Raw genomic sequence first — 23,962 nt, forward strand, 5'->3', positions numbered from 1 at the left:
CATGGCCCCACAGTATGCCAACATTTTTATGGCTGACTTAGGACAACGCTTCCTCAGCTCTCGTCCCCTAATGCCCCTACTCTACTTGCGCTACATTGATGACATCTTCATCATCTGGACCCATGGAAAAGAAGCTCTTGAGGAATTCCACCATGATTTCAACAATTTCCATCCCACCATCAACCTCAGCCTGGACCAGTCCACACAAGAGATCCACTTCCTGGACACTACGGTGCTAATAAGCGATGGTCACATAAACACCACCCTATATCGGAAACCTACTGACCGCTATTCCTACCTACATGCCTCTAGCTTTCATCCAGATCATACCACTCGATCCATTGTCTACAGCCAAGCGCTAAGATATAACCGCATTTGCTCCAACCCCTCAGACAGAGACAAACACCTACAAGATCTCTATCATGCATTCCTACAACTACAATACCCACCTGCTGAAGTGAAGAAACAGATTGACAGAGCCAGAAGAGTACCCAGAAGTCACCTACTACAGGACAGGCCCAACAAAGAAAACAACAGAACGCCACTAGCCATCACCTTCAGCCCCCAACTAAAACCTCTCCAACGCATCATCAAGGATCTACAACCTATCCTGAAGGACGAGCCATCACTCTCTCAGATCTTGGGAGATAGACCAGTCCTTGCTTACAGACAGCCCCCCAATCTGAAGCAAATACTCACCAGCAACTACACACCACACAACAGAACCACTAACCCAGGAACCTATCCTTGCAACAAAGCCCGTTGCCAACTCTGTCCACATATCTATTCAGGGGATACCATCATAGGGCCTAATCACATCAGCCACACTATCAGAGGCTCGTTCACCTGCGCATCTACCAATGTGATATATGCCATCATGTGCCAGCAATGCCCCTCTGCCATGTACATTGGCCAAACTGGACAGTCTCTACTTAAAAAAATGAATGGACACAAATCAGACGTCAAGAATTATAACATTCAAAAACCAGTTGGAGAACACTTCAATCTCTCTGGTCACTCGATCACAGACCTAAGAGTGGCTATACTTCAACAAAAAAGCTTCAAAAACAGACTCCAACGAGAGACTGCTGAATTGGAATTAATTTGCAAACTGGATACAATTAACTTAGGCTTGAATAGAGACTGGGAATGGATGAGTCATTACACAAAGTAAAACTATTTCCCCATGGTATTTCTCCCCCCCACCCCACCCCCCACTGTTCCTCTGATATTCTTGTTAACTGCTGGAATTAGCCTACCTGCTTGTCACCATGGAAGGTTTTCCTCCTTTCCCCCCCCCTGCTGTGGGTGATGGCTTATCTTAAGTGATCACTCTCCTTACAGTGTGTATGATAAACCCATTGTTTCATGTTCTCTGTGTGTGTGTATATAAATCTCTCCTCTGTTTTTTCCACCAAATGCATCCGATGAAGTGAGCTGTAGCTCACGAAAGCTTATGCTCTAATAAATTTGTTAGTCTCTAAGGTGCCACAAGTACTCCTTTTCTTTTTGCGAATACAGACTAACACGGCTGCTACTCTGAAAGGAATTATGACGTGATTGAAATAATAGAGACTTGGTGGGATAACTCACATGACTGGAGCACTGTCATGGATGGATATAAACTGTTCAGGAAGGACAGACAGGGCAGAAAAGTGGGGGGGGGGAGTTGCATTGTATGCAAGGGAGCAGTATGACTGCCCAGAGTTCAAGTATGAAACTGCAGAAAAACCTGAGAGTCTCTGGATTAAGTTTAGAAGTGTGAGAAACAAGGGTAATGTCATGGTGGGAGTCTGCTATAGACCACCGGACTACAGGGAGGTTACAGGGACAAACCATCCCGATGTGTAGAAAGAATAGTAAATATGGCAGGTGACCAGCTTGGCTTAACAGTGAAGTCCTTGCTTATCTTAAACATAAAAAAAGAAGCTTACAAGAAGTGGAAGATTGGACAAATGACCGGGGAGGAGTATAAAAATATTGTTCGGGTATGCAGGAGTGAAATCCGGAAAGCCAAATCACACCTGGAGTTGCAGCTAGCAAGAGATGTTAAGAGTAACAAGAAGGGTTTCTACAGGTATGTTAGCAACAAGAAGAAAGTCAAGCTGGCTAGATCTTCGGGCTCAACGGGTAGTGATCAATGGCTCCAGGTCTAGTTGGCAGCTGGTATCAAGTGGAGTGCCCCAAGGATCAGTCCTCGGGCTGGTTTTGTTCAATATCTTCATTAATGATCTGGAGGATGGTGTGGATTGCACCCTCAGCAAGTTTGCAGATGACACTAAACTGGGAGGACAGGTAGATACGCTGGAGGGTAGGGATAGGATACAGAGGGCCTTAGACAAATTAGAGGATTGGGCCAAAAAAAATCTGATTAGGTTCAACAAGGACAAGTGCAGAGTCCTGCACTTAGGATGGAAGAATCCCATGCACCGCTACAGACTAGGGACCGAATGGCTAGGCAGAAGTTCTGCAAAAAAGGACCTAGGGGTTACAGTGGATGAGAAGCTGGATATGAGTCAACAGTTTGCCCTTGTTGCCAAGAAGGCCAATGGCATTTTGGGATGTATAAGTAGGGGCATTGTCTGCAGATCGAGGGACGTGATCGTTCCCTTCTATTCGACATTGGTGAGGCCTCATCTGGAGTACTGTGTCCAGTTTTGGGCCCCACACTACAAGAAGGATGTGGAAAAATTGGAAAATGTCCAGCGGAGGGCAACAAAAATGATTAGGGGACTGGAACACATGACTTATGAGGAGAGGCTGAGGGAACTGGGATTGTTTAGTCTGCGGAAGAGAAGAATGAGGAGGGATTTGGTAGCTGCTTTCAACTACCTGAAAGGGGGTTCCAAAGACGATTTTTGGTTTTTCTCCCTTCCGCCCACACCCAGCAGATCTGAATCTCTTCTTCATGTTCTCAGTGGTACCAGATGTCAAAACAAGAGTAATGGTCTCAAGTTGCAATGAGGGAGATTTAGGTTGGATATTAGGGGAAAAAAATTCACTAGGAGGGTGGTGAAACACTGGAATGCGTTACCTAGGGAGGTGGTGGAATCTCCTTCCTTAGAAGTTTTTAAGGTCAGGCGTGACAAAGCCCTGGCTGGGATGATTTATTTGGGGATTGGTCCTTCTTTGAGCAGGGGGTTGGACTAGATGACCTCCTGAGATCCCTTCCAACCCTGATATTCTATGATTCTATGGTCTAGTTCTTCAAGGGCTCCAAACACCTATATGTCTGAAAAAGCAATACGATCCAGTGAATTCTAGATATGCAGTTAGTTCTAGAAACTCCAAGGTTACAAATCAATCCATTTAAAAAAAAAACTATGGAAGCTAGAGCCTTTTACAAGCAAGACCCCTCGGGGCAGCATATCTGGAATTGAGAACATGCTCCGCTTTGAGGGCAAAGTCCATGGAATCACATGTGCATGGAGGGCTGCAGAACAGAGCAGTGGGAGTCACTCCCTGGAGCTGGAGAAGGAAGAAGGACTGGCTGCCTTGCAGGAGGAGGGCAGCAAGCCCCCTGAGCAGAGTAGTGCTGCAGGCAGACATCCAGGCAGCTAAAGGCAGCTCCTGGCAGGCTGCAGGGATCTGCAGACTGAGGCCCTGACACAAGGGCAAAGAGGGTGCTGGAGCCACTGAAGGACATGGCTAGACCATGGACTGCAGTTTGCCACTGAAGGGAGTGGCCGGACAGTAGACTAAAGGTCCCCCTGGAAGTGGGGGACAGAGTGTGGCGCAGCCAGGGGGCAGTGTCACTGTAGGAGGACACCGTGGTCCTGGGAGTGATGTGGGTCCAGGAACAGAGGTGACAGCAGACAAGACACCGCTAGAAGAGGGCACAGCACTAATTCCCTGGACAGCCAACAGGAGGCACCGCAGTGGTGAGTCGTGCCCCGTCACAGTGTTCATTTGGAAACGCCCCCAGACAGAGAAGCATAACAAATAATCACCACTTATTTTGGAATATTAAGCCTGTAAGGCAATAGGGCATGGAGTGAACAGGCCAGATCCTCAGCCAGTGTAAATCAGTGTTGCTCTATTGATTTCACTTCAGAGTTCTCGGGTTCTTCTCCTGCCTCTGGGAGGGGAGCGGGGTCTAGCAGGGTAGAGTGGAGGGACTAGGAGCAAGGACTCCTTGGTTCAAACCGCAGCTCTGGAAGGGCAGTGATCTCTAGCAGTTAGAGCAAACTTAGTAACACCAAAACATTTAGTGAATTAGTATCAAGTTTGCCAAATTGTTTCACTCAATCACCGAAAATCTGACATTTTCAAACGAAACATTTTGATTTTCTTTTTCAAAATGGCTTTGTCTGGAAATGAGCTTCAATTTTATTTAAAATGTGTAAAATCTAAGCTCACAAAGAAAACCATTTTCTTCGGACTGAAACAATCACTTTTCATTTGTCAAAAAAATTCATTTGGGGTCATCTCCAAATAAGTGCCCCCTCCCAATTTTTTGGAATAAACGGAGACCCAAAGAATTGGTTATTGGCACAGGACTTACATGCCATCTGTGGTCCCAAGTCAGCCATGTTGTGGCTGAAGACACCAGGTCAAAGGTGATAATAGAGACGAGAACACAAACATCTCCCTTTCTAGATCAAAAGAGCAGTGACCGTGTCTTTAAGCCCCCTTGTGTCAGCTCAGCGTGGGTGTTACTCACCCACAATTTCTGGTGGAAGCCGTACCTTGCAGAGGTGGGAACTGCTATTAAACACAGGTGTGAACAGCTTGAGGCGCGGACTCACTTTTGCAGTACGGCCGCGCTGGCCCTCAGTCCTGTTGTGTAGCTGTTCTCAGGGGCCGTCCAGGTTCGATGTTTCCTGAAATTCTGCCTCTTTGCTACTTCCCCTCTCTCTGCCCCGAGAACATGAGAACCATCTGAAAATGTTCAGCCAGCACGTGCGGGGGTGGAGGGGGAGCCTGTATCACGGGAACCAAATGACCCCAAATTTGCATTAAAAACCTCACCCCGCCTCCATTCCAGAGTGCCGTTTTTCAAGGCAGTTTCCCCAGGCATGGGGGCATCAGTGCAATTTGTGAATATTAACAACAGCTCATCATCAGGGCACTGCATCGCATGAAATCCCCGATTAAACGACTATCCTTTGCTCCTGCAGATTCCAGCAGAGCCCCTGCGGCTTGGTGCCACTTTCCAAGTGTAAGCAGAGTCTGGATGAGTTCTCCTCTGACATCTAGTGCTGAGCTGTGGAAAAAGTCTTCAGAAGCTGATCTCATTTGCATGGACACACCCACATTGCCTAGGTGCTCAGCATGATGGGATTGCTTGCCCAAATGATCACTTGTGGCTGGTTTTGGATCCCCAGTCTCCTTGTTATTGGGGCAGGAGTAATAAAGCATTATTATCCTTGTTGTGTGAACCAAGGGCAGCAGAACTGTATCTTGCACACCCTCCAATGGCATACCCCAATGGAGGGTGTACCTGGCTCACCCTCAACTAAACATCAATCGCTAGGCAGGAGACATGGGTTCCAAAGCCCAATGAGTGGAGAAAGGCTGGGGACAGGTACTTGTATCTGGGTGCTGTTTTAGGGTCATAGACACCATTTGACCTTTTGTCTCTCCATGGTATAATAAAAGAGCTAATTTAGATTCCATTGAAAGTCTTCTTACATGCTACAGAGCTGAACTCACTGATGCCTAGGTCTAATATTTGGGACAGTGTCTCTATTGCAAGAGAATGCCCAGTGTGCACCAGTAGTAAGACTCCCCCACTAACAGCTGAAAACACTGAGAGCTCTGTTAAGTGTGTGGGTGGGGGGGGTACCTGAACACACCTTGGCAAGTGGCCAGCTGGCAGAGAGGTGTGGCAAGTGGCCAACAAGGTGCCTGATGGAGAGGCATGGCAAGCGGCAAGCCAGGAGGCTGGTGGAGAGGTGCAGCATGTCACTAGCAGAGACATGAGGCCAGCAGGGTGGCTGGTGGAGAGGCGTCGCAAGCAGCCAGCAGAGAAGCTGGTGAATAGGTCCAGAGACCTGCAGAGGCCTGGCAATTGGCTGTTGGGGTGACGAGTGCCCGAGCAGTGCCATGTGTAAGGTACTTCCTTGTCCCCCTCCTGCCTTCCACACAGGATGAGAGGATGAATTCATCCTCTGTGGATGAACCTCCGAAGTCTGGGGCTGCACTGGCCAAGGACAGCAACTGTGAGTGGGGTACAAAGAAGGGATAGGCACGTTAAAAGGACATTGGGGGTTGCTGGACTTAAGACCCTGGGGGGAAAAGGACCCTGCCCAACCTACTTGGGGGTGGGTCTTTTACTCATGGTTTATGTTTGTGAACCCTAGTTGTGGCGTTTTCCCAAATTAATGCTGAAATACTTCCCTCCTTTTTATTAAAAGTTTTTGCTACATTCAGACTGCTTGCAAGAGGGGAAGTATTGCCTCTGAGGGGCACCCAGGAGGTGGTGAGTAATTGTCCCAGGTCACTGGGTGGGGGCTCGAGCCGGTTTTGTGTTGTATTGTTGAAAAGGAAATGCTAGATACTGAACCCGGCCCTTGTTGCTGCTGGCTCCACCTGGCAGAAGGGTTACGCAAGTCAATACGAGTCTGCAACTGGTTTTCAGAGCGGTGTGAAAAAATTAAGAGTGGCTCATTTTCATATGGTTTTAATTGAGGGCCCTGGATTCCAAACCCCCAAATCTGCCCTATTCACTCCATCACCACCTTCCTCAGAGACAGCCAGATTTAAGCCAAACCAAGTGGGTCCGTGGATTTCAGAACATTTTGACTCGTCTGTTCTGACATGAAAAGTTTTCTCCACAGTTGCAGATGCAGGAGCGCCCTTAGCAGGTCTGCTCTGGGAGTCCCAGACCATGGGCAGTTTCGAGCTTAGCGTTGGCAGCACCCAGTTGCAAGTGGCCCCCTGAATCCAACAGCCCTTTCCTCTCTGAATGCTCTCGTCCAACCCTGGGGCATCAGCCTGGCCACACATGTATGTATGTATGTATGTATGTATAAATATATATACTCATATACGTACACACGGAGTGGGTATTTAAAAACCCAATCGTATCCTATGAGTTCTAGACATTGGAGTGGTTCTTGAACCTCTTCAGTCCTAGGCCTGAAAAAGGTTTTTTAAAACCCAAACTGGTCCTCTGTGGTCTAGGATATCATATAGGAGGTCAGAAACTAGGCTACATAGGACCTGCTTGGGTTTTAAAATTTTGACAGACCTAGAACCCAAGAGGTTCAAGAACCAGCCAAATATCTAGAATGCATAGGATCCTATAGGCTTTTGAAACATACAGAGACTTGGAAAACATGATCATAGAATCAGAGAAGATTAGGGTTGGAAGAGACCTCAGGAGGTATCTAGTCCAACTCCCTGTTCAAAGCAGGACCAACACCAACTAAATCATCCCAGCCAGAGCTTTGTCAAGCCGGACCTTAAAAACCTCTAAGGATGGAGATTCCACCACCTCCCTAGGGAACCCATTCCAGTGCTTCACCTTCCTCCTCTTGAAATAGTTTTTCCTAATATCCAAAATAGACTTGCCCCACTGCAACTTGAGACCATTGCTCCTTGTTCTGTCATCTGCCACAACTCAGAACAGCTGAGCTCCATCCTCTTTGGAACCCCCCCCCCATCAGGTGGTTGAAGGCTGCCATCAAATCCCCCCTCACTCTTCTCTTCTGCAGACGAAATAAGCCCAGTTCCCTCAGCCTCCCATAGTAAGTCATGTGCCCCAACCCCCTGATCATTTTCGTTGCCCTCTGGTGGACTCTCTCCAGTTTGTCCACATCCTTTCTGTAGTGGGGGTCCCAAAACTGGACACAATACCCCAGATGTTGCCTCACCAGTGCCAAATACAGGGGAATAATCACTTCCCTCGATCAGCTGGCAATGCTACTACTAATGCAGCCCAATATGCCATTAGCCTTCTTGGCAACAAGGGCCAACTGTTGACTCATATCCAGCATCTCATCCACTGTAATCCCCAGGTCCTTTTCTGCAGAACTGCTGCTAGCCAGTTGGTCCCCAGCCTGTAGCGGTGCATGGGATTCTTCCGTCCTAAGAGCAGGACTCTGCACTTGTCCTTGTTGAACCTCATCAGATTTCTTTTGCCCAATCCTCTAATTTGTCTAGGTCACTTTGGATCCTATCCCTACTCTCTGGCATATCTACCTCTCCCCCCATTTTAGTGTCATCTGCGAACTTGCTGAGGGTGCATTGCATCCCATCATCCAGATCATTAATGTAGACATTGAACTGTGACTTGTGACCCAATGTTTGTGATACCCCAAACTGAAAATGCCAAGATCAGGGTGGGCTGCAAAAAAGGAGGGCAGATTCTCCCAAAACTGGTGGGTAACACTGTAGTTAGATTCACCAACCCCATTGTGCTAGGCACTGCACAAACACAGAGCAAAAAGACAGTTTGTGTTCCAGAAAACCCACAATGGATAGAGACCTGGGCTGGGACACAGGAGAACTGGGTTTGTTCCCAGTTCTGCCACTGGATGGACTGAAGGTTCTCCTGGGTGACCTTGGCCAAGTCACTTCCCCACTGTGTGCCTCAGTTTCTCCATTTGTAAAAACTGGAAGACTGCTACTGACCTCCTTGGTAAAGTTCTTTGAGATCTACTGATGACAAGCATAAGAGAAGATCTAGATATCGCTATTATAAAACACAGACTTCTAGAATATACTACACCTAATGGATTTTAAACTATTTGGAAATCTAGAAGCAAGATGAAACTTTTAGCAAACAATCGGAAACCTGTTGGATTCTATGTGATTTGAAATCATTCTAGAATTCAGTGATGTCCTAGATCCAGTCGGGATTCTAGAACCCATGGACTTTGAGTTTGAACACATTGAGAGGCTTAGAATGAATGAAATTCCAGAGCCAGCTAGTGATGCAGAATCCAAGAGAGTCAATTAAGTTAGAACACAGTCAGAGACTATAACAAAGAAGATTCTAGAGCTAGTTACTGATCTGGTGCCATTGATGACCCTCTGAATTTGAAAAAATTGAGAGACCTAGAACGCATGGGAATGTAGAATCCAGGGACACTGCAGGGTTTATAAACTTTGACATAGCTGGAACATATCTGCTTTTAGAAACATTGCGGATCTAGGAATAACTGGGATGGCAAGTTTTCAACTCTCCCTAAATCTGGTCACCTTCATACCATTTCCTGTTTTGTGTTCTCGACTTCTGACCCGTGACTTCACTAGACTCAGGGGAACTGCTGCTGAGATCATCAACAAAAGCCACCTTGACCAGAGCAAGAAGAGACGTCCTGAAGACCTGCCAGAACTTTTCCCCCACTAATAGGTAGAGGTTAGGGGAGAAGCAGGAATTGATGCAGGACATGAAGGTGCAAATGACCAAGAGGACACCCATCACTGACTCTGGCACCTCCTTCTTGTGGAGCTTTAAGCCCCGGTATAGGTGGTAGGGCAGCTAGCCGAGGAAGAAGGAAACCACTGCGGCCACCATGACTTCGAAGGGCTTCCCAGGCAACGCCAGCTTCTTCTCCTTCATCTTCAGCCCCATGCAGACATAGCATCCCACGATGGTGCACAAGGGCAGCAGGAAGCCCAGAAGGAACCGGACTGTGAAGATGGTCAGGTGGACTCGTCTCCCCAGCTCCTGCATCTCGGATCCATTCCAATCTCCAGAGATGTCATAATTAATTATACAGGCAATCTTGCCCCCATCCACCACGCGAGTCTCCTAGAAAACCGGGTAGGGAGCACTGAGATGAAAGGAGGCCAGCCACACACCCACAACCAGCTTCCCAGCCCGGGGCAGGGTGTGGAGATTCTGGGACCAAATGAGATGGTCAATGAGGCTGTAGCAGTCCAGACTGATCAGGGTGAGAAGGAAGATGGAGGAGAACATGCCCATGGAAATGAAGGCATTGAGAAGCTTGCACGTCGCCGTGTCAAAGACCCAGTGGAAATCCAGGAGGACGTAGACAGCAAAGACGGGGATCAGCAGGGTGAAGATGAGGTAGCAGAAGACCAGGTTGAGGAACCAGAAGGTGGTCAACATCCTCCTCATCTTCATAGAATATCAGGGTTGGAAGGGAGCTCATGATGTTATCTAGTCCCACCCCCAGCTCAAAGCAGGACCAATCCCCAACTAAATCATCCCAGCCAGGGCTTTGTCAAGCCTGACCTTAAAAACCTCTAAGGAATGAGATTCCACCACCTCCCTAGGGAACCCATTCCAGTGTTTCACCACCCTCCTAGTGAAAACATTTTTACTAATATCCAACCTAAACCTCCCCCACTGCAACTTGAGACCATTGCTCCTCGTTCTGTCATCTGCCACCACTGAGAACAGCCTAGATCCATCCTCTTTGGAATCCTCTTTCAGGTAGTTGAAAGCAGCTGTCAAATACCCCCTCATTCTTCCCTTTTGCAGACTAAATAATCCCAGTTCCCTCAGCCTCTCCTCATAAATCATGTGTTCCAGTCCCCTAATCATTTTTGTTGCCCTCCGCTGGACATTTTCCAATTTTTCCACATCCTTCTTGTAGTGTGGGGCCCAAAACTGGACACACTACTCCAGATGAGGCCTCACCAGTGCTGAAGAGAGGGGAATGATCATGTCCCTCGATCTGCTGGCAATGCTCTTACTTATACGTCCCAAAATGCCATTGGCCTTCTTGGCAATAAGGGCACACTGTTGACTCATATTCAGCTTCTCATCTACTGTAACCCCAGGTCCTTTTCTGCAGAACTGCTGCCTAGCCATTTGGTCCCTAGTCTGTAGCGGTGCCTGGGATTCTGCCATCCTAAGTGCAGCACTCTGCACTTGTCCATGTTGAACCTCATCAGATTTCTTTTGGCCCAATCCTCTAATTTGTCTAGGGCCCTCTGAATCCTATCCCTACCCTCCAGCGTATCTACCTTTCCTCCCAGTTTAGTGTCATCTGCAAACTTCCTAAGGGTGCAGTCCACACCATCCTCCAGATCATTAATGAAGATATTGAACAAAACTGGCCTGAAGACCAACCCTTGGGGCACTCCACTTCATACTGGCTGCCAACTACACATGGAACCATTGATCACTACCCATTGAGCCTGACCATCTAGCCAGCTTTCTATCCACCTTATAGTCCATTCATCCAGCCCATACTTCTTTAATTTGCAGGCAAGAATACTGTGGGAGGTGGTGTCAAAAGCTTTGCTAAAGTCAAGGAAGAACACGTCCACTGCTTTCCCCTCATCCACAGAGCCAGTTATCTCATCATAGAAGGCAATTAGGTTAGTCAGGCATGACTTGCCCTTGGTGAATCCATGCTGACTGTTCCTGATCATTTTCCTGTTCTGAAAGTGCTTCAGAATTGATTCCTTGAGGACCTGCTCCATGATTTTTCCAGGGACTGAGGTGAGGCTGACTGGCCTGTAGTTCCCAAGATCCTCCTTCTTCCCTTTTTTAAAGAGGGCACTACATTAGCCTTTTTCCAGTCGTCCAGGACCACCCCCAATCGCCATGAGTTTTCAAAGATAATGGCCAATGGCTCTGCAATCACATCCACCAACTCCTTTAGCACCCTCGGATGCAGCGCATTCGGCCCCATGGACTTGTGCTCGTCCAGCTTTTCTAAATAGTCCTGAACCACTTCTTTCTCCACAGAGGGCTGGTCGCCTCCTCCCCATGCTGTGCTGCCCAGTGCAGCCGTCTGGGAGCTGACCTTGTTTGTGAAGACAGGCAAAAAAAGCATTGAGTACATTAGCTTTTTCCACATCCTCTGTCACTAGGTTGCCTCCTTCATTCAGTAAGGGGCCCAGACTTTCCTTGACTTTCTTCTTGTTGCTAACATACCTGAAGAAACCCTTCTTGTTACTCTTAACATCCCTTGCTAGCTGCAACTCCAAGTGTGATTTGGCCTTCCTGGTTTCACTCCTGCATGCCTGAGCAATATTTTTATACTCTTCCCTGGTCATTTGTCCAATCTTCCACTTCTTGTAAGCTTCTTTTTGTGTTTAAGATCAGCAAGGATTTTACTTTTAAGACAAGCTGGTCATCTGCCGTATTTACTATTCTTTCTACACATCGGGTTGGCTTCTTCCTGCACGTGTTCAGCCCCAGCACCCACAGGTACAGCCTGTTCACCACACCCAACGGGAATTTGATGAAGACCAACAAGCAGAGGCCAGATGATGGGTCTTCATGGTCAATGAGGCCCTGCTGTAATTTGCCACTGTGGTTGGTGGGAGAGCCATGATATCTTGTTCCACGGTACTCTGGGAAGAGACAGAAGAGGGACTGGAAGGGATGACAGTGGAGGCGAAAAGGGAGAGTGGAAGAGGAGAAGGGAGAAGTACCAAAGTGGGTTAGGAAGGAAACATTGGAGGGGACCTCGCTGAGCACCCTTTGGTCCTCCAGAATATCCAGGCTGGATATTTCCAGAAACTAGGCTATAGCCAGTGGAACTCACTGCTACAGGATAGAGCTGTGAGCAGTAGGGGAGGACAAGGGGGATAGCAGACATGGGAGAAGTGGGGAAGGGGACAGTCTAGGAGATCAAATATACAGCTATGCAGAGAATACCATGTAGCTGTGATCTGGCTGGCTCAGGGGAACAGGGAATGGGGAATGGGGCCTTTCCCCTCTCAGGTGGCCAGCTCTAATCTGGCCCCAGGGCAGGGGATCAGAGCTACTCAGTTAGGCGAGGATCGGTGCTGTTGACTCCTAGCATATTGGAGCTGGTGCTGGTGGAACTCACTGCTACAAGGAAGAAAAAACCACCCCTCCCCTACCCCATCTCTTGTGCTCAGCTGCCAGTCACAGGAACTGTTGCTACACCCTGACTCATGAGAGGGTGCAGGGTCCTTCTCACCTCATTGTAACACAGGAAGCCTCAATCTATTGAGCTGTTTCTCTGCACCCCAGCTCTGCCAGCCCTGCAGCAGGGACCTTGGGGATTTTAGCTCTGTCTGGGATTGCCTCCTTCACAGCCTTATTAGCATGGAGTCCTGTCTGCTCTGGAGAATGGCCTAATGGTTAGAGAATGGGAGAGGGGCTGGGAGGTAAGACTCCTGGGCTCTGGGACGGATGTGGGATCCTGTTGCTTAGACTCTGAAAATGGGGAACTGCTGATTAACTGATTAACATTAAACAAAACAGAAAAATTCACCCACGTCACAGACCTCACAGACCTCCCCTACTACCCCTATCTATTGAGTAGCCTGTGTTAACCCCAGGGCTACCAGTGTCAGGGACTTTTACAGGCTAACCCTACTGACACCAGTGGCAGGAAGTTTTACAGGCTAACCCCACTGATACCCAGTGGCAGGGAGTCCCACTGGTTTCCCTTTACAATAGCAAATTTTTGTGGCTCTTAGGTGGCCTTAGCAAGGAAATTTCCCTTTAGACCAATGCTGGGCCCTCTTCCCATTGTTTTGACTCACCTGGGCAGCAGGTGGTGGAAACACGGACCCAGCAGAGAGACTCAGATGACATGTGTTTGCCCAGCAAAGTCTCTGCGTGTCTGTCCCCGCCTCAGCTTTGCCCTGTGGGTTGAGTTCACTCCCCTTAAGTCTGTGTCTTCTACATGCTCCACACCCACCTGCTCTTTCAGGTCAAAAGCTGCAATCCATAAATAGAAATGATCATTCGGACACTATCTTAGCAGAGCAACCACCTAAGAAACAGCCATTGCTTGAAAACTAGCCCTCACTCCCCTCCCAGAGACAGGGCTAGAACTCAGTGGAAGGTGTAGTCATGGCCCCAAGCCCCACTGTGCCTCAGATTGCCCATTTGTAAAAACTGGGGGACTGCTACTGACCTCCTTGACAAAGTTCTTTGAGATCTACTGAGGACAAGCACTAGAGAAGAACTAGCTATTGCTTTTATAATACACAGACTCTCCTATTATACACCACAACAAATGGATTTTAAACCATTTGGAAATCTAGAACCCCCATGAGATTTTTAGATCAAGTAAAGAAGCTGGAACCTGTTGGATTCTGTATGGTTTTAAAACACTCTAGAATCCACTGGGGTCCTAGCAACAATCAGGAATGTAGAACCCATGGACCTTATTGAGTGTGAACACTTTGAGAGACTTAAAACAAATAATCCAGAGCCAGCCAATGACACAGAACCCATGAGAATAAGTTAAGTTAGAATACATTGATTCTGGACCCAGCTAGAGATCTGGAACCCTTAAACACCCATTGAGTTTCATAATGTTGTGAGACCAAAAACAAATGAGACTCTGGGGCCGGCTAGTGCTACAGAACCCTTAACATCCATTGACTTAGAAAAAATTGAGACCTAGAACACATGGGATTCTGCAGATAACAAGGAATCTGGAATCCCAAGGACACTGCTCGGTTTATAAATATTGAGATACCTGGAACCCATCAGGTTTCAGAACCATCAGGGATGAAGGAGCAGGTGGGATGACAAGTTTCCAATGCTCTCTAACTCCTGGCACTTTCGGGCACTTGTGACCAACACCAGCACCACATTCTTGTAGAGCAGTAAGCCATGGTAGAGCAGCTAGCAGACAAAGAACGAAACCACCGCAGTCACCATGACTTTGAAAGGCTTCCCGCTCCTCACCAACCCACTTCTTCTTCATCATCTCCAGCGCTATCCAGCCCTGGCATCCCACGCTGGTGCAGAGGGCCAATGGGAAGCCCAGCAGAAACTGCACCCTGAACAGGACTGGATGGAGACGTCTCCTCCAGGCCTGTGTCACGACTCCATTCCCCAGACAAGGTGTAACTATTGGTGCAGGTGATCCTGATCCCTCAGTCTTCAGGAGTTCCTGGAAACCCAGTTAGGGAGCACTGAGAGTGAAAGAAACCAGCTATACAACTGCGACCAGCTTCCTAGCCCGAGCCATGGTGCGGGGACGCCAGCACCAGACGGGGGGCAGGGGAGAGTGCAGCGGTCCAGGCTGGAGAGGGCGAGGAGAAAGATGGCAGAGCACATTCCCAGGGAGAGGCAGGCATTGAGGAGCTCACACGTGGCCGTGCCGAAGACCCAGTGGAAACCCAGGCAGAGGTAGATGCGAACAGAGTTATAAAGTAGGACGTGAGCAGGTAGGTGAGCACCAGATGGAAGGAGAAGAGGGAGGTCCCCATCGTCCTCATGCTCGGCTCCAGAACCCATAGGCAGAGCCCACAGCCAGCCACCCCGAGCAGGGGGTGCCACCCACAGCTGCCACTTGACTCCCCTTCCCGACCAGGTGGGGGTTGCTCCCATTGGCTGCCGGGCTGGCTGGGAAGGCAGACGTGCGGTGAGGGGATGGGCTGTCTGGGAAGGCAGGGGGCCGTGAGGGGCCATGTGATGGGTTGGGTCACAGAAACCCCCTGGGGAACTGCCAACTGATGTCCTGAGACTACTCCTGAGCCAGTTTCCCCTGGCAGCTGGGGACTCCAGCGCCCGGCCTGGTTTGAGCCAGACCCGCCAGCCTGCTGCACACCCAGACCCAGGCCTGAACCACATCCCCCAGCAGCCGCAGGCTTACCTGAAACCACCTTAAGAAGGGTTCCTGTCTCCAGCACTCAGATACCCAGCTCCCAGTGGGGTCCAAACCCCAAATAAATCCGTGTTACTCCGTGTGAAGCCTATACAAGGTAAACTCAGAATTTGTTTGCCCTCTATAACACTGATAGAGAGATATGCCCAGCTGTTTGCCCCCGCCCCGCCATATTAATGCATGCTCTGGGTTAATGAATCAGTAAAAAGTGATGTTATTAAATACAAAAAGTAGGATTTAAGTGGTTCCAAGTAATAACAGATAGAACAAAGTGAATTACCAAGCAAAATAAAATAACACACACAAGTCTAAGTCTAATACAGTAAGAAAAGTGAATACAGATAAAATCTCACCCTCAGATGTTTCAATAAGCTTCTATCACAGACTGGATGCCTTCCTAGTCTGGGCCCAATCCTTTCCCCTGGTACAGCCCTTGTTCCAACTCAGGTGGTAGCTAGGGGATTTCTGTGATTGCAGCCTCCTTTGTTCTGTTCCACCCCTTTATATATCTTTTTCATAAGGCAGGAATCCCTCTCTGGGTCCCCACCCCTCCTTCTAAATGGAAAAGCACCAGGTTAAAGATGGATTCCAGTTCAGGTGACATGATCACATCTCATTGTAAGACTCCAAGCCCTCATTCCTCCCAGCCTGACTCACAGAAGGCCTGCAAGCAAACAGAGCCATCCACAGTCAATTGTCCTCGTTGATGGGAGCCATCAAGATTCCAAACCACCATTAATGGCCCACACTTTGCATAGCTACAATAGGACCTCAGAGTTATATTTGATATTTCTAGTTTCAGATACAAGAGTGATACATTTATACTAATGGATGGCCACTCTCAGTGGATTATAAGATTTGTAATGATAACTTAAGGAACCTTTGCATTCCAGTTACATTATATTACACTCATTAGCATATTTTCATAAAATCATATAGAGTGCAACGTCACAGGCCTTGAAGATGGAGAAGGCAGAGGGACCATGAGGGGTTGGGAAGGTGGAGAAGCCGTGAGAGGCTGGGCCGGTGGGTAAGGAGGAGGGGCCGTGAGGTGCCGGAAGGCAGAGGGGCTGTGAGGGACCAGGGAGGTCAGGAAGGTGGAGGGGCCGTGAGACCCTGAGGAGGAGCAGGAAGAACACAAAGGGGATTAGAGACAGAAGAGGGGAAGGGAGAGAAAGAGACAGGCGTGTGCAGCCCGTGCCCTAGCAGTGAGAGAGACGGCATTTCATTCTCCTCCCTGCAAAAACCAGTTAGGCTGCAACTACAGACAGGGTAGACAGACAGACAGAATCCTGGGTCCCAGCACCTGTACCCCCGAATCTAACTCAGTGCACTCCCCGCCCCTCCCAGAACTATGGCCAGAACCCAGGAGTCCTGACTCCCAGCCCCCTCAATATAACCCTTTGGACCTCATTCCCCTCCCAGAACTGGGACTAGAACCACTGGTTTCTGACTCCCCACACAGACCTGCTCTAACCACTTGACCCCACTGCCCTCCCCTAGCCAGGGATAGTACCCAGGAATCCTGGCTCCCAGCCCCTTCCCCTCCACACACTCTCTAAGCACTAGATCCCACTCCCCTCAGAATTTAACCTTGGTCTCATGTACCATGCCGTTGGGGGTTGTTTTCCCAGTAGCGCTGGGTTCCCGTCGGGGATCTCAGGGTCCAAGCTCCATGGATGGGGCTTGTGTAACGAACACTCTGGGGAGAGCTGGGTGTGACGGAGATTTTATCTAGAATAGGAAGGGGCAGCATTTCACATGAGTTGTCTCACCCAGGGATGTACCCACAACATGTAGATAACACAGGACCCCTCATAGCTATTGACCTGCTCTAACTACTAGACCCCACCCCCCTCCGAGAACTGGAGACAGAACCCAGAGTCCTTACTCCCAGCTGCCCCCTGCACTAGCCCATTAGACCCCACTTATCTCCCAGAAGCGGGGACAGAACCCAGGCGTCCTGGCTCCCAGCACCCCTGCTCTAACCCCAAGACCTGCCACTGCTTGGCTGGGAGTTGCATCATTTGTGTCTGAGATTTTGTTGTGAGCTAAAGGGGCTAGGTGGTTATCTCTGGGTCATGGTGCAACCCCCTGTCAGGAAAGGACTTCTGCAAAATACAGCCCCTTCCTCTTCACAGGAGTATGTCTCAATCGATGAGCTACTGGCCAAGCATCTAGGGGGGCTGGGAGCCAGGACTCCTGGGTTCTAGGCTACGTTCTGGGAGGGAGAGGGGCTAATTTTAAAGCAGTGGCTGTTGCTTAGGTGGTTTATTTGCTAAGACAGTATCCAATGATCATTTCCGTTCATGGTTTGCAGCTCGTTGATCTCAGAGAGCAGGTGGGGGGTGGAGCATGTAGAAGACACAGAGTTAAGGGGAGTGAACTCAACACACACGAGAGGGCTCCGGGGTGCAGGGGACAGACACACGGACGCTTTGCTGGCCAAACACACGCCATCTGAGGCTCTCTCTGCGCTGGGCCTGTGTTTCCAACACTCGCTGCCCAGGTGAGTCAAGACAATGGGCAGAGGGCTCTGAGTTGGGTCTAAAGGGAATTTCCTTGCTAAGGCCCCCAAGAAGCCACAACATTTGCTCTTGTAAAGACAAACCAGTGGGACTCCCTGCCACTGGGTATCAGTGGGATTAGCCTATGAAACTCACTGCCACTGAGTAAGAGTGAGGTTAGCCTGGAAGACTCCTTGCCATGGGGTATCAGTAGGGTCCACAGGGGGCACTCAATAGACAGAGGTAGTAGGTGAGGTCTGTGACATGGGTGAACATTTCCCCCTTATTTCATGTTAGTCAGATGAGTTGCTCCCTGTTTACAAAACTCTACGCCAGCGGTTCTCAACCTTTCCAGACTACTCTACCCCTTTCAGGAGTCTGATTTGTCTTGTGTACCCCCAAGTTTCACCTCACTTAAAAACTACTTAAATCGGACATAAAAATACAGGTGTGTCACAGCTACACTATTACTGAACAATTGCTGATTTTCTCATTTTTCCTGTATAATTGTAAATTAAGTGGAATATAAATGTTGGCCTTACATTTCAGTGTATAGTATATAGAGCAGTATAAGCAAGTAATTGTATGAAATTTTAGTTTGTACTGACTACGCTAGTGATTTTTATGTAGCCTGTTGTAAAACTAGGCAAATAGCTAGGTGAGTTGATGTACCCCCAACAGACCTCTGCGTACACCCACCCCTGGCTGAGAACCTCTGCTCTAAGCCACAAGACCCCCCTTTCCTCCCACAACCCAGGAGTTTTGACCCCCACCCCACACCCAGGAGTCCTGGCTCCCAGCCTGCCCTTCTCTACCCATTAGGCCAGTCTGCAGAGCACAGAGGACACCGTGCTAACAAGGTCGTAAGGGACGCAGTCCCTGCCACAGGCAATAGCCCAGAGGACCTTGCTGCAGGGCTGGCAGCACAGCTGGGGGACAGTGAAGCAGCTCGGTGGCTTGAGGCTTCCTGTGTTAGAATGAGAGTAAGAAGGAACCTGCACGTTCTCACGAATTCCTGTTGCAGACAGATAAGTACAAGAGATGGGGTAGGGGAAAGGTGGCTTTTTCCACCTTGTAGCAGTGAGTGCCACCGGCACCAGCTCAACAGAACAGACCCCCACCTCCCTGAGCCACCCAGTCACTGCCCTGGAGCCAGATCGGAACCAGCACCTCCTGATGGGGAAGGCCCCATCTCCATTCCCCACCCCTCTGAGCCAGCCCGTTCTCCAGATCATAGCCACATGAAAGTATCAGCATAGGAGTGTATTTGACCTACTAAACTGTCTCCGTCCCCACTCCTCCCACATCTACTATCCCTTTTTCCCTCTGCCCGTAGTTCTACCTTGTAGCAAGGAGTTTCACCAGCTATAGCCCAGTGGCTGAGGCTATCTAACCTGCATATCCTGGAGGACCAGAGGGTTCCTAGAGAGAGCCTCTCCAATGATGCCTTCCTAACCCCCTCTTATTTCTCCCTTCCTCCTCTTCCCCTCCTCTGTCATCCTTTCTAACCCATCTTCTCTGCTCCCCCAGGGCACCATGGACCAAGGCAACATGACTCTCCCACCAACCACAGGGGCAAATTCCAGCCAGACCCCAGCAGCTGTGTGTGCCTCACACCTGGCTGCAGCCGTATTGCTCTTCCCCACCTTCCTGGTGGGTGTGGTGGGGAACGGGCTGTACCTGTGGGTGCTGAGGCTGAAGATGAGGATGACGGTGACCATGCTCTGGTTCCTTCACCTGATCTCCTGCTACCTTCTCTTCACCCTGCTGATCCCCTTCTTTGCCGTCTATGTTCTCCTGGGTTTCCACTGGGTCTTTGGCACAGTCATGTGCAAATTCCTCGACACCTGCATCTCTCTGGGCATGTTCACCTCTGTCTTCCTTCTCACGCTCATCAGCCTGGACCGCTACACCATCACTCACCATCCCATCTGGTGCCGGCATCACCACAATGTGCTCCGAGCTCAGAGGCTGGTTGCGGGTGTGTGGCTGGCCTCCTTCAGTCTCAGCACTCCCTACCTGGCTTTCCGGGAGACCTGGATGTTGGATGGGGGCAGAATCATCTGCATTAACAATTACGCCCTCTCCAGAGACTGGAACAGAGCCGAGCCACAGGAGCTGGGGAGACGGGTCCACCTGGCCATCTTCATGGTCCGGTTCCTGCTAGGCTTCTTTCTCCCCTTCTGCACCATCGTGGGATGCTGTGGCCTGGTGGGGCTGAAGATGAAGGAGAAGAAGCTGGCGTGGACAGGGAAGCCCTTCAAAGTCATGGTGGCCGCGGTGTTTTCCTTCTTTCTCAGTTGGCTGCCCTACCACCTCTACCAGAGCTTGAAGCTCTACAGGAAGGAGGTGCCAGAGTCAGCGATTGGTGCCTTCTTGGTCATTTACACCTTCACGACCTGCTTCACTCCCATTCTCTACCTCTTTGTGGGGGAGAAGTTCTGGCAGGTCTTCAGGACGTCTCTTCTCACTCTGGTCAAAGCGGCTTTTGTTGACGATCTTAGCAGCAGTGCCCCCAAGTATAGCAGAAGACATGGGTCTGAATTTGAGACCACAAAAACAGGAGATGGCCTGAAGATGGCCAGGTTCAGGGAGAGTTGAACATTTGGTATCCCATTTCTTTCTAGGTTCCTCATGGTTCTAAAATCTGATGGGTTCCAGGTACCTCACTTTTTATAAACCCTGCAGTCTCCCTGAATTCTAGATTCCCGGCTCTCTCCAGAATCCCATACATTCTAGGTCTCTCATTTTTTTCGTACTCAATGGCCCGTCAATGGCACCAAACCAGTAGACAGCTCCAGAATCTTGTTTGGTTTTGATCTCTCAATGTGTTCTCACCTAAGTGACTCCCTTGGATTCTGCATCACTAGCAGGCTCTGGAATCTCATTTATTATAAGCCTCTCAGTGGGTTCATACTCAAAGTCCATGGGTTCTAGATTCCTGACTGGACCAAAGACATCACTGGATTCTAGAGTGTTTTCAACCCACATAGAATCCAACAAGTTCCAGATTCTTGCTAAAAGTTTCATCCTGGTTCTAGATTTCCAAATGCTTTAAAATCCATTAGATGTAGTATATTATAGAAGAGTCTGTGTATTATAATAGAGATATCTAGCTTGTCTAGCTTCTCTAGTGCTTGTCATCAGTAGATCTCAAAGAACTTTACCAAGAAGGTCATTAGCAGTCTTCCAGTTTTTACAAATGGAGAAACTGAGGCACGGTGTGGGGCAGTGACTTGGCCAAGGTCACTCAGTAGAACTTTCAGTCTGGCCAGTGGCCGAACCGGGAACAAACCCAGGTCTCCTGCATCCCAGCCCAGGTCTCTATCCATTGCATTTCCTTAGATTGTGAGCTCTCTGGGACACCACCTGTCTTTTTGTTCTGTGTTTGTACAGCACCTAGCACAGTGGGGCCTTGGGCCAGGACTGGGGCTCCAAGAACCACCTGAAATAAAATATAATAAGGAATAATCATTCCCAGGCTTTTCTTGAACTACATAGATTCTGTAAGGCTTGTGTGGTGCCTCTGAAATATTTTATAACCACCGTGTGACCCAATCACTGGGATATTTAGTGTGTGGAGGCTCTGGTTTAGTTTAAGAGCGGCCAGTAAGGAAAACAAGCCAGCACAACAAAGAGCGACTCCAGAGAAACCACCTGCCCATGAACACTTCAGGGTGGTGAAGAGGTAATGTCCAAGTAACCAAGAAGATCCCACCTGCCAGCTCTAGCCAAGTTACAAAACCTTGGCCAAGGCTCAGGGCTAGCAGATGAAAAGGACGATAAAGACTTCAGAAGACCCTCTTGGTGGATTCTCCATCTCCAGTAATTTTTAAGGCAGGATTGGGTGCTTTTCAAAGAGGTCTGACTCTAGTTCAATCAGGGACTAATTCAGGGATGTTCTGCAGGAAGTCAGAGTAGGGGACCACCATGCTCCATCTGGCCTTGGAATCTCTGATTCTTGCCAGAGGTGAGGCAGATGCTGTTGGGGTGCTCCACCAGTTGTCACCTAAAGCCCACAGGGTTGTTTGAGGAAGCCAGGCCTGCATAGGCCACCAGCCCAGGGTGGAGACTGTAGGGAAGTTAGACGTGCATTTTACTGTTCAGATGAAACAAGACTGACAACCATGACAGATACCACCTTTCGCTGATTCAATAGGATTTCATGGATTCTAGGAGTCCTGGCCGATAGTTAACCTCTTGGGTCTCAGCTCTGTCAGTGTTTTGAATGTGATTTGATCTGATCTAGGCTAGATTTAGACATCATGTTTTCCAAGCCCCTGTATGATTCAAAAGCCAATAAGATCCTATGAGGTCTAGATATTTGGCTGGTTCTAACCTTTGGTTTCTAGGTTTGCCAAGATTTTAAAACCCAAATAGCTACTATGTAGTCTAGAACATCCTAGTTTCCAAGCTCATATATGACATCCTAGACCAAAGAGGAGCAGTTTGGGTTTTAAAAAACTTGTCAGACCTAGATCTCAAGAGGTTCAAGAACCACTCAAATGTCTAGAACTCATGGGGTACTATGGGATTTTTATATATATGTGTGTGTGTGTGTAAGTAAGTAAATACAAACACAGTAGTGTCACATGAGTTCTAGATATTTGGTGAGTTCTTCAACGTCTTCAGTTCTAGGTGTGACAATGTCTTGAAACGCAATCAGATCTGACATGGTCTAGTATTCAAGGGCTCCAAGCACCTATATATTTGAAAAAACAATAGGATGCCATAAATTCTAGATATGTGGCTAGTTCTCGAACCTCCTGGGTTCCTATTCACTGTGTTTTTTTTTTTAAATTACGGAACCTAGAGCCTTTTACAAACAAGACCCCTCAGGGCGGCATCTCTGGAATTGAGAACATTCTCCGCTTTGCAGGCGAAGTCCATGGAAGCACATACTGACTTGAGACACCTTGCAACAGGCCTGATGTTCACAAAGGGTTCAGCTCCTTCTTCTGGAAAATCAGGCCTCTTTAATGGTGTTCATCTGGGAAACCCTCCAAAAATAGAAGCATAACAAATCACCAATTATTTTGGAACATTAAGCCTGTAAGGCAATAGGGCATGAAGTGAACAGACCAGATCCTCAGCCAGTTTAAATCAGTGTTGCTCTATTGGTTTCACTTCAGAGTTCTCGGGTTCTTCTCCTGCCTCTGGGAGGGGAGCGGGGTCTAGCAGGGTAGAGTGTGAGGGCTAAGAGCAAGGACTCCTCTGTTCCATCCCCAGCTCTGGGAGGGTAGTGATCTCTAGAAGTTAGAGCAAACTTAGTAACATCAAAACATTTAGTGAATAGTATCAAGTTTGCCAAATTGTTTCTCTCAACCACCAGAAATCTGACATTTTCTTTTTTGAAATGGCTTTATCTTGAAATCTGCTTCAATTATTTTATTTTTTATTTAAAATGTGTAAAATCCAAGCTCACAAAAAAACCCATTTTGTTCCAACTGAAAGAAACCTTCCCCACCCCCACCTTTTCATTTGCCAAAAAAATCATTTGGGGTCATCTCCAAATAAGTGCCCCCCCAAAAAAAATTTCCGGAATAACCAGAGACCCGAAGAATTGGTTATTGGCACAGGACTTACATGCCATCTGTGGTCCCAATTCAGCCCCATTGTGGCTGAAGACACCAGGTCAAAGCTGATAATAGGGACGAGAACTCAAACATCTCCATGTTGAGATTGAAATAGCAGTGGCCGTGTCTCTAAGCCTCCACGTGTCAGCCCAACATGTATGTTACTCACCCACAATTTCCGGTGGAAGCCGTAACTTGCAAAGTTACTATTAAACACAGGTGTGACCAGTTTGAGGAGCAGACTCACTTTTGCAGTACGGCTGCACCAGCCTCGGTCCTGTTGCATAGCTGAGCTGAGGGTCTGTCTGGGCTTGTTGTTTCCTGAAATTTGGCCTCTTTGCTTTTTCCCCCTCGCTCTGCACCGAGAACATTATAACCATCTGAAAATGTTCAATCA

At 48.6% G+C, this 23,962-nt stretch overlaps 2 protein-coding genes and 1 pseudogene across 4 annotated transcripts in view; 2 read left to right on the forward strand and 1 right to left on the reverse strand.

Annotated features, from left to right (window-relative positions):
• LOC119848098 overlaps nt 1–23,962 on the forward strand; it is a 63,382-nt gene that overhangs the window by 32,610 nt on the left and 6,810 nt on the right. The window contains exons 3-5 of the mRNA XM_043502290.1: nt 9,422–10,000; nt 19,520–20,508; nt 20,617–20,650. Of these exons, the coding sequence (XP_043358225.1) occupies nt 9,422–10,000; nt 19,520–20,508; nt 20,617–20,650 (1,602 nt within the window). The remainder of the gene's footprint in view (nt 1–9,421; nt 10,001–19,519; nt 20,509–20,616; nt 20,651–23,962) is intronic.
• Nucleotides 9,153–12,614, reverse strand: LOC119847648 (annotated as a pseudogene).
• On the forward strand, nt 14,711–21,984 carry LOC119847652 (probable G-protein coupled receptor 33). Of its 3 annotated transcripts, none has more exons than XM_043501917.1 (2): nt 14,711–15,046; nt 19,520–21,984. In XM_043501917.1, the coding sequence occupies exon 2, from the start codon at nt 19,526–19,528 to the stop codon at nt 20,588–20,590; it is 1,065 nt and encodes a 354-aa protein (XP_043357852.1). In that variant the 5' UTR covers nt 14,711–15,046; nt 19,520–19,525; the 3' UTR covers nt 20,591–21,984. The 3 variants fall into 3 exon arrangements, with proteins under 3 accessions (XP_043357852.1, XP_043357853.1, XP_038238522.1); XM_043501918.1 differs by having other exon boundaries at nt 14,712–15,042; XM_038382594.2 differs by lacking the exon at nt 14,711–15,046 and adding an exon at nt 17,818–17,991.

Source organism: Dermochelys coriacea, chromosome 24, assembly GCF_009764565.3.
Source record: "Dermochelys coriacea isolate rDerCor1 chromosome 24, rDerCor1.pri.v4, whole genome shotgun sequence".
In the NCBI taxonomy this organism is placed as follows: domain Eukaryota; kingdom Metazoa; phylum Chordata; order Testudines; family Dermochelyidae; genus Dermochelys; species Dermochelys coriacea.